The 16380-nt window shown below is 37.8% G+C and overlaps 1 protein-coding gene across 2 annotated transcripts; it reads left to right on the forward strand.

The window, feature by feature from the left end:
• The first annotated feature begins 310 nt into the window (after positions 1-310).
• LOC124283294 lies at positions 311-13452 on the forward strand. Of its 2 annotated transcripts, none has more exons than XM_046719323.1 (10): positions 311-403; positions 1951-2141; positions 2718-3471; positions 5118-5293; positions 6112-6255; positions 6756-7002; positions 8242-8372; positions 9126-9247; positions 11769-11858; positions 12825-13452. In XM_046719323.1, exons 2-10 carry the CDS (start codon positions 2043-2045, stop codon positions 13015-13017), a joined length of 1956 nt encoding a protein of 651 aa, XP_046575279.1. In that variant the 5' UTR covers positions 311-403; positions 1951-2042; the 3' UTR covers positions 13018-13452. The 2 variants fall into 2 exon arrangements, with proteins under 2 accessions (XP_046575279.1, XP_046575280.1); XM_046719324.1 differs by having other exon boundaries at positions 392-480.
• The last annotated feature ends 2928 nt before the right edge of the window (positions 13453-16380 follow it).

The raw sequence follows: 16380 nt of genomic DNA on the forward strand, positions 1-16380 counted from the left end.
TACCTTTCGGTGCAAATCTCCAAATGCACTTCCTGTGTACACATAGTTTGAAACGTCACCCGGTGTTATTTATCTTTCAATTTCCGTTACATACTCCCATAATGTAACAGTATTTTCTAAAAATTACAAATAAACTTGATTTCATGTAAGCTTCTAAAATTATATACATCTGCACAATTGTCTCATTTGCTTAACAATTGTACATTAAACGCGTGGATGAAATAATAATAATTCGTGTGAGAAAAGATCGACATTAATTTCACAGGCAATGTTTTTAGTGTTCACCGTTCACCAAACTGATGACGTTTTACGCAAGTGCTGTCGTGGACGCGAAATTCTTCCTATCTCTTGTGACAGATGATTACATGAAAACATGACGATGTGTACAGCTGTCGCATAACAGGTATAACCAGTCAGTGTTTCCGATGTAACACCTACTCTTAATGGCTTTTAGCACCCTACAGAGCAGGATGTCCGTTTGTAAGTGTACGCTAGAATGACGTGAGTCAGATGTTGATAGCTCTCCATTGCTGTAGCAGACGAAATTTGCGGTTCCGCAGATTTCATCTTTGACATTGCTAGCCGCTTAACTTGATACTGACCGTGAAAGCGCTGAATAATTTCACAAGCAGATTCGTTTCTCAAAAACCTGTATAATTGTTACGAAGCATTTGAAAAAATACATAATTTATTCTTCGACAGTCCAGTTCACTGAACACGGATGTACACATCACAGGCACCGACTTGTTCATCCGATTTGTACAATTGTTCAAAATTATCTGAAAATCGTTTTGTTCCTTATTTTTTTTATCCCTATGATATTCAGTTAATTGCAGGCAGCTGAAATAAGCAAAGGTTTTGTGTTTATACGAAAATGTACAAACACATCCAAGGATAATTCTTATCCAAGTTATGTTGATTGTATGTACTGCATGCAGATATTCTCTAGACTGGACAGTAGATCCAGAGACAGATTACCATGTTGGTCCTGTTCCATAAAGGGACCTTAGTGTTAAGATGATGTAAATTTTGGCTAGAATGCAATTTACCGGGCGCAGCCCTCGCTGCTCCCTTTACGATCCTTAAGGTTAGGGTTTAGGGTAAGGGTATGCCACCCTTTACGATCCTTAAGGTTAGGGTTTAGGGTTAGGCACCCTTTACGATCCTTAAGATTAGGGTTAGGGAACCAGCAGCTCTAATGAATCTGAAAAAGTGCGCCCGGTAAAGTGCAGTACTCCCTAAATTTCAATACATTTGAAATCCACTCACCCAAAGTCGAGTTACTCAGAAACCTTTCCTACTGGAGAATATTTATGTTTAACAAAATAACACATAATATTGATAATATACAAATAATGTTCTGTTTATCTAGATATCCAGTTTTATAATAAGGACTGTGAATTTCAATTACAGAAAACAATGTTTATAACAAACTAGCTTTTAACAACTGATGGAAAGAACAACAGTATTGTGGGTCCTGGCCACTTCCTGGACTAAATGCGCATTTGGTCTAGATGCGTAAAACAAACTATGGTTATAATGATCTAAAATTAGTGAATTTTTTTAATGTAATTTGCTGTAGCAGCAGTGTAAAACAATCATTACTGTGTCCTTCTTGACGATACCTTGTTTTGCAGTCAATATCCTGGCAGCCAGATTCAAAGGAGCAGGAATTGTGTGATCCCAGTGTTAATAAGTTACATGTCTTGATCATTAGTTGCATGCTTGGCAAGGATGTTTCATGTCTGTCCCATCATTATATGTATTAAGTTGTCGAAATGTTTTGCACCTCGGATGTGGCTAATAGTGGCCTGAGTATAAATATAAGTCCAGTCAGTTCAGGCTGTCATTTGATATGTAATTGTGCTTCACTTTAGCTTTTACTTTGGTCAAACTGTAGTATTACCATGCTACTTATCCATAAATTATGATTGTTGTATTTCATTGCAGATTTTACCCTTCTGAAACAAAATGTCCAGTCCAGTAACACTGGACTTTTTATCCACTGAATTCACAGTCAAGCCGATCCTACTGACGTGAAGATGGGGAATATTGAGGCTCATGACTTCGCCCCAGTTAGAGCTGATGAAAGAAAAGAGCTCAACCTGAGCAAGAAGATATCTTATAAGCAGTTCTGTAAAGTAGGTTGATGCATTTTGCTACAATGCTGTGCTACTTTCATGAGCAAATTATAACAATAATAATAATAATGAAGCTCTAGATGAATCTGATGGAGCCATGTGTGGGCTTGCAGTCTCCAAAAGTTTTGACACAGACTCTATATTTAACATTATGGTATGGTTGAATTGAAGTTGGTTGGTTGTTTGGTTTGTTGTTTGATGCTCACACTCAGCAATATTCCAGTTATATGGCAGCAGTTTATAAATAATCGTGTCTGGATCACACAATCCAGTGATCAACAGCATGAGCATCAATATACGCAACTGGAATACAATGATATGTGTCAACCAAGTCATCGAGCCTGACCACTCGATCCTGTTATTTACCTCTTACGACAAGCATGGGTTGCTGAAGATCAATTCTAACACGGATCTTCACAGGTCTATGGTTAAAGTATTACTGAAAGAGGTATAAAGCAATAATCACTGATTTACTGCATGCCATATTGTGCAATATTCTTTTTATCATAAAATTTGATGTGTAGAAATCAAGCCTTAGAACTGTCACTTATAATGAAACTCAATGTCATGTTTCAGCATTTGAAAGGTGAAGCACACGAGTCGATGTTAACAGAACTGCCATGGGGCATACGGGATTCTGTGTCTCTGTACGAGAAGATGAACGTATCCTTCAACGCCATCTCCGAGCTACCACCAGAGTTACCGTTGCGTCTACCGCATCTGTCACATATAGATCTCAGTTACAACAGACTCCAGACATTGCCAGAGAGCTTTGGGCTTCTTTTCCATCTCCGAACTCTGTTGCTTAGTAACAATGTTCTTCGAAGTCTTCCAGAATCTTTTGTACATCTAGTAAAACTGGAATGTATTGATCTGTCTCACAATCAACTTAAGGAGCTACCTGATGAAATGGGGAATATGGAAGCTTTGTCCAAACTCAATGTGTCCAACAACAAATTAAAACTCCTACCATTATCTCTCGGAGCCAGTAAAACATTGACTTTGCTCATAGCAAACGGAAACAAGCTTGAGTCCCCTCCTCAAGCTATTTGCAGTGAGGGGTCAAAAGAGACATTACATTTTCTACGGAAACTTTATAAAGTTTCAATCATTGATGTGCCAAAAAGACCTTCAACTCCACTGAATGTGTTCCCCCGAGTGCGGGGCAACCAGTTGCAGAGTTCTGTGATAAATCCCCATTCTGCCCAGATACAGTACATACAGGAGCAGACCGATACCACCAATACACCTATGCGGATCAAGACTCCTCTGTTGCCCCCGTACGGGGCCTCTGAACTGGATGCCTTCCAACTGAGAGATAGAATTATAGGTAAGGCATCAGGAAAACTCTACACATGATTTACACAGAACAAGCAAATTTAAATGGAAGTAAAATTTTAAGGTTATCCTGCCATTAGTCAGGTCTCCCATCAGTCTGACAGCTTCAGACAACAAACTATATGTCTGATTGTGGTGGCACATGGTCCCCTGCATGGAGCTTAGGTCACAAATCTGGTGAAGTTCAGCAACATTGGGCGTGGAGAGTCCTTGGATGGGTGACTCTGAATGGCAGGTTGACTCCTTAGAGTTTCTAGGACTTCAGTCCTGCCCGACAATGAAGCACATGTAATACATGTGGTCTCACCTTGGGCAAGTGAGTTTGTTCAAAATTGCCTCTGTTCACCCAGCAGAAAATGGGTACCCGGTGGGATAAAATCATGTAACTATAACCCTTTAGTGCCTAACAGGCAGCTTGGGTTATCCTGGGTAATAATAATCAGATTGTTTGGGCGTTTCGATCATGCATTGTGCATGGAGCAATGCACATGATAAATGGACTATTATTATTATTATTGTATAGATAATCTAACTATTACCAGAGACTATATAATCTTGTTATATGGTCTCTGCTATTACTTATATTAGGTGCCTCTCACTAACATATATTGTGAAATAGCTTAGTCCAATTGTTGATGACAAAGAAACAGAAGGAGCATTGATTCATTTACATTTAAATCCACATCAGGTGTGATCTCGATCATACATATTTCAAAATACTCATAATATGTCATAATGTTTTTTCTGAAAATGTGCATGTAATATGTCATTAATACACAATACAAAATGTACATTTTTATAAGTTCCCAAATAAATTTCAGTCCAGTTGTTGAGTGCTATTCTTTAGAGCCAGAATAGTCATAAGCATAACATTTCAACAAAGGGATCAAATAATTCGAATGATGTTTTCTATCATAAGTTTGCATTTTTATCCTTCAAAATTGCATTACATAATTTAAGGCTTTTCTAAAAAAATGTGTTTTGAAATACTATCAATGGCTGAGAAAAATACCCCAGCATAATTAAACTGAGATGTAAACTCATTAACTTCAGACTAAAAGACTTTATAGATATATGCTCTAATAGACCCATCAATCACTATATTCTGCTAGCTTATACTATAGCCTATACTATGCTGTTAATCGGATTCCATTTGCAAATAATAACAAAATAAAAAACCCAAAGAATATTCCTTTGCAATCATAACCTTGATGTACTGGTACTTTGTCATACATAGATCTAGAAATAATCAAAAACCTTTTATTTCATTAAATGTACACCACCTGCCTATATTTCTTACGATAAGTTGAACAAATACATGTAGCTACATAACATGGCATTCTGTTCAACTAATACACAAGCAAATTCAGAATATGGCTGTAAACATTCCACTGCTATCATTTGCATTTATCATATACATGTATACTTGTGATGTTTCCACTCTTTCAAACCTGTTTCAAATTCAAAGATCAGCTTCATTTGAAGGTTGTCCGCTGAAGGTGATATTTCTGGAACTCGCATAACAAGTTAGGAAAATGATTTTTCAACACTCTTAAGTGAAATACCAACTCACTGATCATTAATTTGTTGATGGTTTATTATGGCCATTAACTACAAGTCCCTACCTTCCTGCTTCAGGTGTCATCTATGGTGCTGCAATAGGTGATGCTATCGGCGTGGCAACCAGGTGGATGTCCCCGGATGAGTGTGACTTCTACTACAGCAAAGACAGCATCAGCTACATGGACATCGTTCACGATGAGCATCGTGTTCGATGGAGGAAGGGGGACTGGACTAGCAACTTTGATGTCTTTGTAAGTTTGTCATCTGTATGTGCTCTTTAGGTTTTGCTTCGGTCACTGTATCTCACCTTAATGTTAATTAGTATGGGTTCACATGCTTAAAACAGTGCTTATATAAATGGTTAAGGTGATCTTTGTGACATGATTGACAAGATCACTTGGCCTACGAACAAGTTATGACTGCAATGAGTTTGAAAGTATGATAGGAGAGCATGTTAGGATAGCCCCCAAACATTAATGATATCTTGAAGTAGGTTTTCCAGTTGCTTATACATGTTCATAGAGTAATTATGAACGATCAGCTGTAGAAAGTGAGCAGTTGAACGATTTTATCCAGTCTGTGCCAAATACTTTTTGAGTCCACTAGCCTGCTTTTGTATTTTTGCATTGTTTTAGTAACTGTCTAGTCTTATCATAAGGATAAGATAATGTATCAACTTCATCAGCAATATTTTCACAGATCTCTTAACCTCTCTGTTGTATTATTCCCAAATATAAGAGGTTTCCAGTAACTAGGCTGTGAATAGAGATGACTAAATGTATCTATAGTGAAAGGACGAATATACATGGCGTAGTGGATAACGTAAGGTCACCTGCAGTCTTGAGTAGGAGAGCTGGATTCAGTAATAGTGACAGTCAGATGTGAAGGGGTTTGGTGTTGGGAAGGAACAAATCCCTCATCTACCCACTGCAAACACATTTTGACAGTTCTCCTTTATATTAGAATCAGACTATCGCTGCAGAATTAAGATGTTTTTCCGAGATGCAACACAAAGATAAAATCACTGTACATCAGCAAACATTTTTCTGTATCTAGTGCTATGTTTCAGATGCTTGTGATGGAGTCTGTGTTGTCCTGGGGCGGAGTTGTGGATGAACTGGACTTTGCCAAAAAGCTGCGGGACTGGTCAAAGAAAGGCTTCCCTGAGCTAGGAGACTCTGAGGGTGTGGTCCTCAGTGAAACTGTCCAGAAAGTAGGTTCAAGTTCTATTTCTTTCATATTGTGTGAAGGGTACCCATTTTGTCAAATGACCAACTGAACTGCCTGATAAATAATCACTTTTTCATTGCTGTTAACTCAAGACCCTTAGTCTCTGACTAATATTAATATGTTGAAGAACATAAAAGTTTAGGTAGTCATGCTGCTAACATTGTATTGTGGAGTGAATATTGCCATATTTTTTTTTTAAATCGGCCCTCAGCTATACTTAAGCTTTGGTAATAGTCCTTAAATACCTGAGTGTTGACCAGACAAGATCCCAGTGGATGACATCATGAGCATTGAATAAAGAGATGGCATATATCACCAAAGTCAGTGAGCCTTACAACCCAGTTCTGTTTGTCACCTCTTATGACAAGCACAGGTTGATGAAGACCAGTTCTAACCCAGATCTTCAGAGATGAACAGGGTCTGGTTTAACAGATTCTTTTGATGATTTGAGAATGAACGCTAACTGAAAACATTATGTATCAGATCCTGAAACACAAAGCGTTTGTGGAGGACCCTCATGGTACGGCTGTCAGGATACTGACTGAGGAACTGCCTGTGGAGAATGGGTTTGACTTCAGTGACACGGAGAGCCTGTTTGACGAGGATGTGTGGAAACAACAGCCACCCAGACAAGCCAACCCTGATCTCCGCAGCTTCAGTACGGCCTCCGTCAGCGTGTGTGACCACTTTGGTACAGACAATGGTGCTATTATCAGGACAGCTATCCTTGGTATGAACATGTCTAATGATTTGGTTTGGTTTGTTGTTGTATGTCACATTCAGCAATATTCCCGGCTATATGGTGGCGGTCTGTAAATAATCACATCTGGACCAGACAGTCCACTGATCAACAGCATGAGCACCAATCTACACAATTGGGATACATTCTGCCATGCCTTGGTGATGTAGCTGCTTTAAAATTTACATTTGTTTACTGTAAAATTTACATTCTTGTTCCCACCAATCATTTGAATTTCCTTGAAAGCTTCTTGGCATCCACATTGAAAATTACTTTCTGTGGCTATTACTCAACAATTTGTGTTTAAAATTGAATTAAATGTGGTGCAAGTACTTTTACTGGGGTTCCACATATATTTAAAATTCTGACCTTGATTTGACCATTGCATTTTGACCATACTGAACTCTGATACTTCTTATGTTCATTTGGGCGGTGGGGTAGCCTAGTGGTTAAAGCGTTGGCTCGTCACGCCGAAGACCCGGGTTCGAATCCCCACATGGGTACATTGTGTGAAGCCCATTTCTGGTGTCCCCCGCCGTGAAGTTGCTGGAATATTGCTAAAAGCGGCGTAAAACCAAACTCACTCACTCACTCTTATGTTCATTACTCAGCAATATGGTGATTTTAGCAATAAAGACAATTATCATCATGCACTATTTCTATACTGGCTAGATTGTCTGAATTGTCAGCTGCTAGATCCAGCACTGTCCTTTTCTGTCAGTGAATTATCTAATTAGGTATGTAAATAAATTGCATAATCACTGCTGAAATGTAAATGGGTTTGGTTTTCTTTGACTTCAGTAATCTCTTGAAAGACTGACCCCAAAGTATTATTGTTGTTTTGCATTACGTTGTTTACTGTGATAGTTTCGGTGTGATAAATAGTTTAATAATGATCTCATTGGAATAAGTGTGGATCAACAGTATAAAGTTGAGGAAAGGGGAAACATTGAAACAAAGAGAGAAGGGGATTGCACAAATTTAAGACAACTAAATGGAGGACCAAAAAACATTATATTAACTTCTCAAATAATTTGTTCATCATTTGAACATTATTTAGGGACTGGTCAGTTCTTGTAGGGTGGGCATGGATCATGAAAATGATCTTACATTGACAGGGAGGTGTCATCAAAATATGATACAGTCCTAACACTGATCACTCTGCCCTATCTACCCTATAATTACAAGTCCATTATGAGTGTGTCAAATGTCAGCTTCAATTATTCCTAGGTGTCCCGTTCTTCCACAACCTGGGGGAGGTGACGGAGAACGCTGTCAGAATCTGCCGAGCCACACATTCAGACAGTCGATGTGTGGCCAGCTGTGTCGTCATCTCTGTCGTCATAGCAATGCTGTTACAGGTCAGTTTTGTTACAAGGGATCCTCCTTTTGGGATTCATGTGTTAGACAGGTCTCTAGCAACTTATGTTGGTAGTAAGAGGCAGTCAAATGGATTGGGTGGTCAAGCTTACTGACGTGAATATTTACATGTCACCGTACCCTGAAGGTGTGACTTGATGCTCACAATATTTGTCACTGGATTGTTTGGTTCAGACTTTGGTGTAAACATTGAAAAACTATACATGAAGCCCTTGTTGAAGATAGGTCTTAATACAAGAAACTCCTTCTTACAGGTAAGAGTGAGTGAGTTAAATCTGCAATGTTTCATCCAAATATCGAGGTAAAGGCATGTCTTTAAGTAAGGACATTTTACTGTCATGTTGGACAGGATGGGTTCTGTATGAACTTTTCCGTAATTGTCTTTCTCCCTGCGTTCTTCCTTAGATTTTTTGTTTGTTTGTTCTTTAATGCCATACTCAGCAATATTCCAGCTAAAAGGTGGCAGCCTATAAATAATCTAGTCTGGATCTGACAACCCAGTGATCAACATCATGATCATCGATGAACACAATTTGGATATGATGACATGTATCAACCAAGTTACCAAACCTTACCATACGATCCTTAAAAGTGATTAATGAAATTATAACAATGAGATTATGAGAACTTTAAGTGGACAAGGTTTGTGTGGATTTGAATGTGCACTGCAAAACACCTTTCTTTTTAGCTGTGATTGGGATTGAATTTTATTAACCTGTTGTGTTGAAATTCAGGGGAGGCAACTCGAGCCAAAGGATATTCTGGCCCAGGCGAGTAAATGTGGCCTACAGTATCTGTCGGATGATGAACTCAGAGACGAGATGATGACACAGATCAATATATCAGACATAGGAAGGTGGGTGTTATCTTAATATTGTATGGGTTTGTTAAATGGTGATGGGTTCAGTTTGGGTATTGTTTAAACAATATTTGACACAGTGCCTGCAGTATTCCCCATATCAATGTGCGATATAGCAGCTTGGCAGTTCACTTCAAATGGTGGACGTGTTATGTAAATACATGTACCTGTTGAGGATGTACCCAGAGTGTGCACTATGGTTTTTTATGTTTATTATTTATTTATTTATATATATATATATTTATTTATTTATAGCGCCAATATCCAGATCACCTGCTCAAAGCTGCCTTGTTTTTTTCAGTCTCAAATGGCACAATGTATTATCAATCTATGAATGTTTGTTACTCCATTAACATATAAACATTGAAGTCCTTTTAAATATGTCAACATTAATAACTTCGAACACCACAGACATCAATATGACATCAGTAATACCAGACAGACATACAACAAAATATACAGACACCATTAGATTGGGGTAGAGGTAATGTTTTCAAGATGGTTGTAACACAGTAAATTACAGTTATACCAAATTCAAAGAGACCACTTAGTTTAGTGTGTTATAACCATAGTTTGGTATACACATTTCAACTAAAATTTACAGCAAGAAGCCACGGCCCAAAATTCAGTTTGTTATGTCTGTCGGTTAATTATATTCTTTATTGACATAGTTTTCTTTAGGTGCTTGCCAGCTGCTGGGAGCGATGTTACTGGGAGAATAAATAACTGACCTTGACATTGTCAGCTGTATGTTGTTTTAAATTTCTATTGTATTGATTAATATCAGCACGCATAAACCTGGTTGAATACAGTCACAATACTATGGCATTAGTAGGAGATAGTATTGCAGTGATATCGCAATAGTGAAAGTAGCAATAGTAGTCACCCCTTCATACAATTGTTTTAAAGGTCACATGCAACATAAAACACAACTTTGCAGATTTTGATACCTTTCGGTATGGACTTACCAAAACAAATCATCAAAATGCAAATTAAACTTATACAGTTGAAAAATGAACGCGATATACACACACAATGAGCCGTGAGGGCATCTACAAATGAACCAGCCGTTACACTTGAGTGCACACCCACCCGCTCTGACTGGGTTCGGTATCCCGGGTGCTTCGTTTCGAGGGAAGTAAACCCAAGTACAAAATATTGCACTTTTGATTTACGATTGTACGCTTATAATTTTGTTTATATGTTTTTTTCATAATCAGCAATGTATGTCATGAATAAGTGATAATTGTGTTTTAATTATGTTTGATTTTTTGGTTGCATGTGACCTTTAACTGTTTGACTCAATGGATATGCTATCTCCTATTTAGAAAGTTTTGGAAAACAAAATAAAACAAAGATATCTCATCTGAGATATTTCTCTGTCTGAGAAGACAAATAATTAAAGTCTGGCCCTTGTATATATCATGATGATAATGTGAATTTATTTAGTCCATATTTGCTTTGTTTCCTTGAATTATTCATTGTAGGAGAACCATGATCCGATATTTTTATCTAACATTATTCATATGGAGAAAACAGTACACACTCAGTAATGGCTCTTGAAAGTTTCTATTACAGCTACTTCATGTTTGCATACATTTTGTCTGGCCATATAGTATGGGTGTTATTTGCCTTTCACTCAAGGTAGAGGCCCATGCTATATTAGTCTATACTTACAGTAAGTTCTCAGTTCCTGCTGGCCTCTGACAGGAGGAGGGTTAGCACTGATACTATGTTAGACCTTGTCCTTGAAACTGTGAAACTTTACACTCATTTCTCGCATACATGGAAACACAATTAAGGTAATGCTCATCGTGAATTATTCATTATCTGTTAGCAGCTTACCTGTAAGCTCTTGATATGGCTTGGTTCTATAGTAGAGCACAGTGCTATTTGGACAGTATTATTTTGTAGAGGTGCCAAGAATCTGATATGGTATTTGGCAAATTGATATGCAGGACAATCACTTTTGACATACCGGTATATATATTTACTGAATGGCATGAGTATTATGGTAAGAAACTTAAAAACTTATGCAAAATATTTTTTGAATAAGTCATGCTATTTTACTAACACTAATAAAATGAGGTCAAAGTGGTAGATTTAATAGAAATGGAACATTTTATAGAGATATCACTGTACATATATTACTTAAGGCTGTAATAATGCTGAATGGGAGCAGGATGGTGCTTGACTATGTAAAATACCAAACTGTTTGCAATCAAACTTGTTCAACTGTGATCATTTTGATCAGAACTGTCTACCAAGAGGGATTAATGTTATTACTTTGTTTAAGAGGAGTAACTTTCTGAAGTAATTGGTTGTTGTGCTGAAGTCCCAGGTGTAATTCCATGGGTCCAGTATATCATGCCCACTGATGGTGTCACCATCATGATATTTCTGGAACATTGCTAATTCAGTTTCAGTTTCAGCAAACATGAGGAAACTTTGTTATAAAAGTATCTGCAAGGGTAGTCGAATGTTGTAGTGGTTAATATTCATCTGTGATATCTTGCAGCCTGAAGACAAATGAGTCAAACAGAATGAGCCACACCTACAAGCCTCTAGCAGCAGCCATGTTGGCTCTTCACACACAAGACAGTTACAGGTAAGAGGGTGGGAGAGCATGCTGTTTTATGCCACACTACACTATGGCAACATGTAGAGAATGGATGATCAAAGCTTGAGAAAATGTCGAGACCATCTGTCTCTGTAAAAAGCTTCTTGTTAGTATATTGATTTTTAATATTGTCATTGTTGATACATTCTCCTCTCTCATTCTCTCTTTTGGTGGGGGCGGTGGGGTAGGCTAGTGGTTAAAGTGTTTGCTCGTCACGCCCAAGACCCAGGTTCGATTCGATACAATGTGTGAAGCCCATTTCTAGTGGTCCCAGCTGAATATTGCTGAATATTGCTAAATATTGCTAAACATTGCTAAAAGCGGAGTAAAACTAAACTCACTCACTCACTCTCTCTTTGGGTTTCTGAAGCTGAATATTTTTTTGTGTCCAAGCTATGGGTACCTTTTGATCTCAAGTAATATCCCATAAAATCAACCTGAATGACATGTTATGTTCATAATTTTACAGTGTTTGTTGCATTTTGACTATGAATATTTTCAAATGTACCTTTAATGTGTACATCTGCAGTTTGAGAACTGATTACTCTGGTCACAGTAGCATAACCTTTTTACTGTTAAATTTCATGTTGAAATTTTGGAGCGTTCTTACAATATACCTGTAGAATGTATCAATGTGCAACTTTGTACAAATATGTAGCAATATATATACTCATGGAAACAAATAAGGGAACGCATGAAATTACAGGTGTTCCTTTATTCTTTTCCAGCTTTCTTCACAAGGTATGTATTGCACTGTGGGTGAAATTCTGGAAATAGATAAAAGAACACTTGTACTTTCATGTGTTCCCTTATTTGTTTCCATGAGTATATAAAGAGAAAATGAAAAAATATCATCAGACTGGACCCTTCTTTAAGACACCATGATTCATACACAATAAGACAGTTGCTAAAGACCTAAACATAGCCATAACTGTGCTGAACTTGTCTATTCAGGGAGTTTGTGATGAAGCTGATTCACGAGGCCGGTGACAGCAACAGCAACACCTGTGTGGCAGGGGCGGTGCTAGGGGGGAGGGTGGGCTACTCTCACCTCCCAGCTGACTGGATACAGGGGCTACGAAAGAAACAGACCAACTGGCTCAACACCAAGATCAACGCACTGCTGGACATGATGGGGATTCCATGATTTGTCACTTACATTGTTTACCTCAAAGACAAACTTCATTCTCATTAATGAAACACTGTTAATCTGGCCAGCCAGTCGAGGTTCTGTGAAGAGTTGTGGCCCTTACATGTGCCAGAATCAAGTTATTGTGATTCATTATGAACGGTGAAACCAGTGTAGGTGTTGTGAAGAGTTGTGGCCCTTACATGTGTCAGAATCCAGTTATTGTGATTCATTATGAACGGTGAAGCACTGTTGACCTGGACAGCCAGTGGAGGTGCTGTGAAGAGTTGTTTCCCTTATGTGTGCAAGAATCCATTGATTGTGATGCATTATGAACAGTGAAGCCCTGTTAACCTACACAGCCAGTGGGGCGGTGGGGTAGCCTAGTGGTTAAAGCGTTGGCTCGTCACCCTGAAGACCCGGGTTCGAATCCCCACATGGGTACAATGTGTGAAGCCCATTTCTGGTGTACCCCACCGTGATGTTGCTGGAATATTGCTAAAAGTGGTGTAAAACCAAACTCAGTCAGTCAGTAGACAGCCAGTGCAGGTGCTGTGAAGAGTTATGTCCCTTATATGTGCCAGAATCCAGGGATTGTGAGTTCCATTCCTAGCTTCCTTGATTATAATGGCCTGCCAAAACCATCAATGTGATCACAGATAAGCATCTAAGAAGTCAAAGACATCACTTTGGACTCTTTATAGATGCTTATTACTGCATTGCTGTTCAAAGAGGAATTTGAGCCAACTGACTCACTCCGTATATCTGATGGTACACTTCCAGGAATATAGTCTGGATTAACAAATTCCTGGAAGGTGGAATCTTAGGTATGGATGTCCTGTTTTTATATGTCACTTTTCCAGTCACTTACAATCTGGAAAGGAGTTTTTGGATTACAAGGTCCAGTTTTCCAGGGTTTCTCTGCATATCAGCTTCACATGCATATGTGGATGTAACAAAAATATGATGTTATTTTCAGCAAGCCTATTAACTGAGTCACCAAAGTGTGGTGTTTTGTACAAAGACAGTATTCAGGACAAACACAGGAACAGGGTTATTGCAAAATCAAACCAAGAAGGTCAGTCACAGTCAGAATAGCAGACAGAAGTCATAGTCAGAATCCCAGACAGAAGTCACAGTCGGAAGTCACAGTACAGTTTGTATCATGTCAGTCTGTGATGGCCAGTGATGTGCTAGGACCAGATCGTTTAGAATGCCTATAGTGTCTATACATGCCTTGTTTTAGGTTTCCAGGAATCACTTGCAAAATGAGTTTTTAGCCCAAAATCTTAACCATAATGCTTTGACTTATGACCATCTTACAGTTACGATTAATTTGTTTGAATGGGTTGTTGTTTCTGATAGTTCGTTTTTTTCATTTTCCAAATCTTGCTGACAACGGGATTGGGTTATGAATAAGTTGGTTAAAATTTCAGCTTGCATCCACATTTTGCAGACAGTCTAAGTGGACACAACATGTTGTGCCCCCATGGCATAGATCATTGCTTGTTCCTGCAGGTACTGGTCAAAACTATTCACAGGGTGTGATATACCTGGCATATTGCTGCAGCCATATACAACATTTACACTCTTTCAGCAAAGGATGTATTTCTCCAGTAGATGTTTTTTCAAATATATTTTTGTGTATTTTATGTTTTTGTTGTTTATTTTGTGTGTGTGCTTGCATGTGTGAGTGGGCACAGCTTTGGATTGTATTAGACATAGAAGTCAATATTTTTGTTTTCAATTCATCTTTTGTTTTTGGTATATACCAGGGAAGACAAATCCTGTATGTGTTGAGTAAATGTTTACCGAGAGATGTAGGGAATAGAGTTGTTACTGGGTTTGCCTGTGTTACATTCTTGTTATATGTTACCAGAAAGTGGCAATCATGAAGATAATAGGGTAACACAAGCTGTCTGCTTGTGGTACTAGTCTATGCAGTGCAGAGTTGTCCTGGTGGGATGTCACATACATATGACCATTGGATCGAATCCCAGGATTGTCCTCATTGTTCCTGGGTTGGTAAGCATCATACCATGTTGGATTCACTAAGGTTGTGCAAGACAAATATCTACATCTCTAGCAGCTCTGGGATAACTGAAATACTAGTTGAAGTAGGGTTAAACCAACTTAACTCACTCAGCAATACAGTCTATCGTGGTTACCTGCAATACTAAGTGGGACAATACTCTCTAATGACATCATGTCAACACATGAACCAGTAGCTGAAACATGTGAACAGCTGGGTGGTTGCTCGAGGTAGTGAAACCTTGACACCTCAATGACCATTGAAAATACGTAAATTGAAAAGAGTTGTGATTGTGTTAGAATAAACCAAGAAAGTTTCACAAACATTGAATATTCATCTGTTTACTGAAACTTATGTTTTCCAAAAGTATGATTTAGTGTTAGTTTGTTTTGTGTGAAAATTAATAAAATTTTGTTTGGGACTAAAATGGATTTTTACATGTTGAGACATTTGTGGACATTATTGATGGATCAGAACAGAGTTTATTTCAGAGACTTGGGTTCCTCGACCCCCTCATCTACAGTATAAATGATAAATATATAATGTGCACAGAGTATGAGGCAGGACATGAATTATTTGCGATACATACATTCTTTTAATTTTGCTGAGAACAAAGAGTATTTTTATCAGTAGACTGCAACAGCTTTATAAGTTTGTTTTGATGGACACTCCCAAAAATAACAACTTGTATATTTTGACTCTATGAACATCATACTTTTTACACACACAAATAAAGTGAAATTCATCTTCAATTACAGAAATGCCATGTTCATTACTAAATTCATACAATCTAACATTTCTATGAATATTTAAACAGCGACCTAATTCAATTTTTAATTTATGAGATGATGTTGTTAGACATGTCATATAAAACGAGATACATGGTATTAGATAGTTAAGATATGTTTCATAGAATAAATTGTTTAATATCATTATGCAAAGCAAGTTTAGTACGTTGGACAAAATCACTTTTCCATTTCTGTACATATTCATAAATCATTCGTTGTTTAAACACTTTACAAAATTAGTTTGCATCAGAACAATCAGGAAACAGCCTTACAAAACCAAAACCATGTTTAAATAAAAAAGATTTAACAAAATTAACCCTTAATTTAATTTAATTTGATTTAATTTGACCCAGTTTTTAACTCCTCTAATGCAACATTCTAGCATGATGTCATAACAAATTTTCAAGACATGATTATTTGAAAGTTGTAACTTGAACCAGTACTTTATAACTCTGGCAAATCTGTTGATATATAATGGATATCTTCCCAATTCCCCATAGACAGCAGAAATTGTTGATTTTCAGTGCACTTTCAGAATTCATTTTAAGAACTTGAGGTGGA

This window comes from Haliotis rubra, unplaced genomic scaffold, assembly GCF_003918875.1.
Source record: "Haliotis rubra isolate DU_JTF1 unplaced genomic scaffold, ASM391887v1 Scf312, whole genome shotgun sequence".
Taxonomy (NCBI): domain Eukaryota; kingdom Metazoa; phylum Mollusca; class Gastropoda; order Lepetellida; family Haliotidae; genus Haliotis; species Haliotis rubra.

Excerpts from the sequence above, each read along its gene's own strand:
- LOC124283294 (XM_046719323.1), top strand. The coding sequence starts at position 2,043 with ATGGGGAATATTGAGGCTCATGACTTCGCCCCAGTTAGAGCTGATGAA. Across the intron at positions 2,142-2,717 it reads CTTATAAGCAGTTCTGTAAA|CATTTGAAAGGTGAAGCACA; the intron begins GTAGGTTGATGC and ends GTCATGTTTCAG. Across the intron at positions 6,256-6,755 it reads TCAGTGAAACTGTCCAGAAA|ATCCTGAAACACAAAGCGTT; the intron begins GTAGGTTCAAGT and ends ATTATGTATCAG.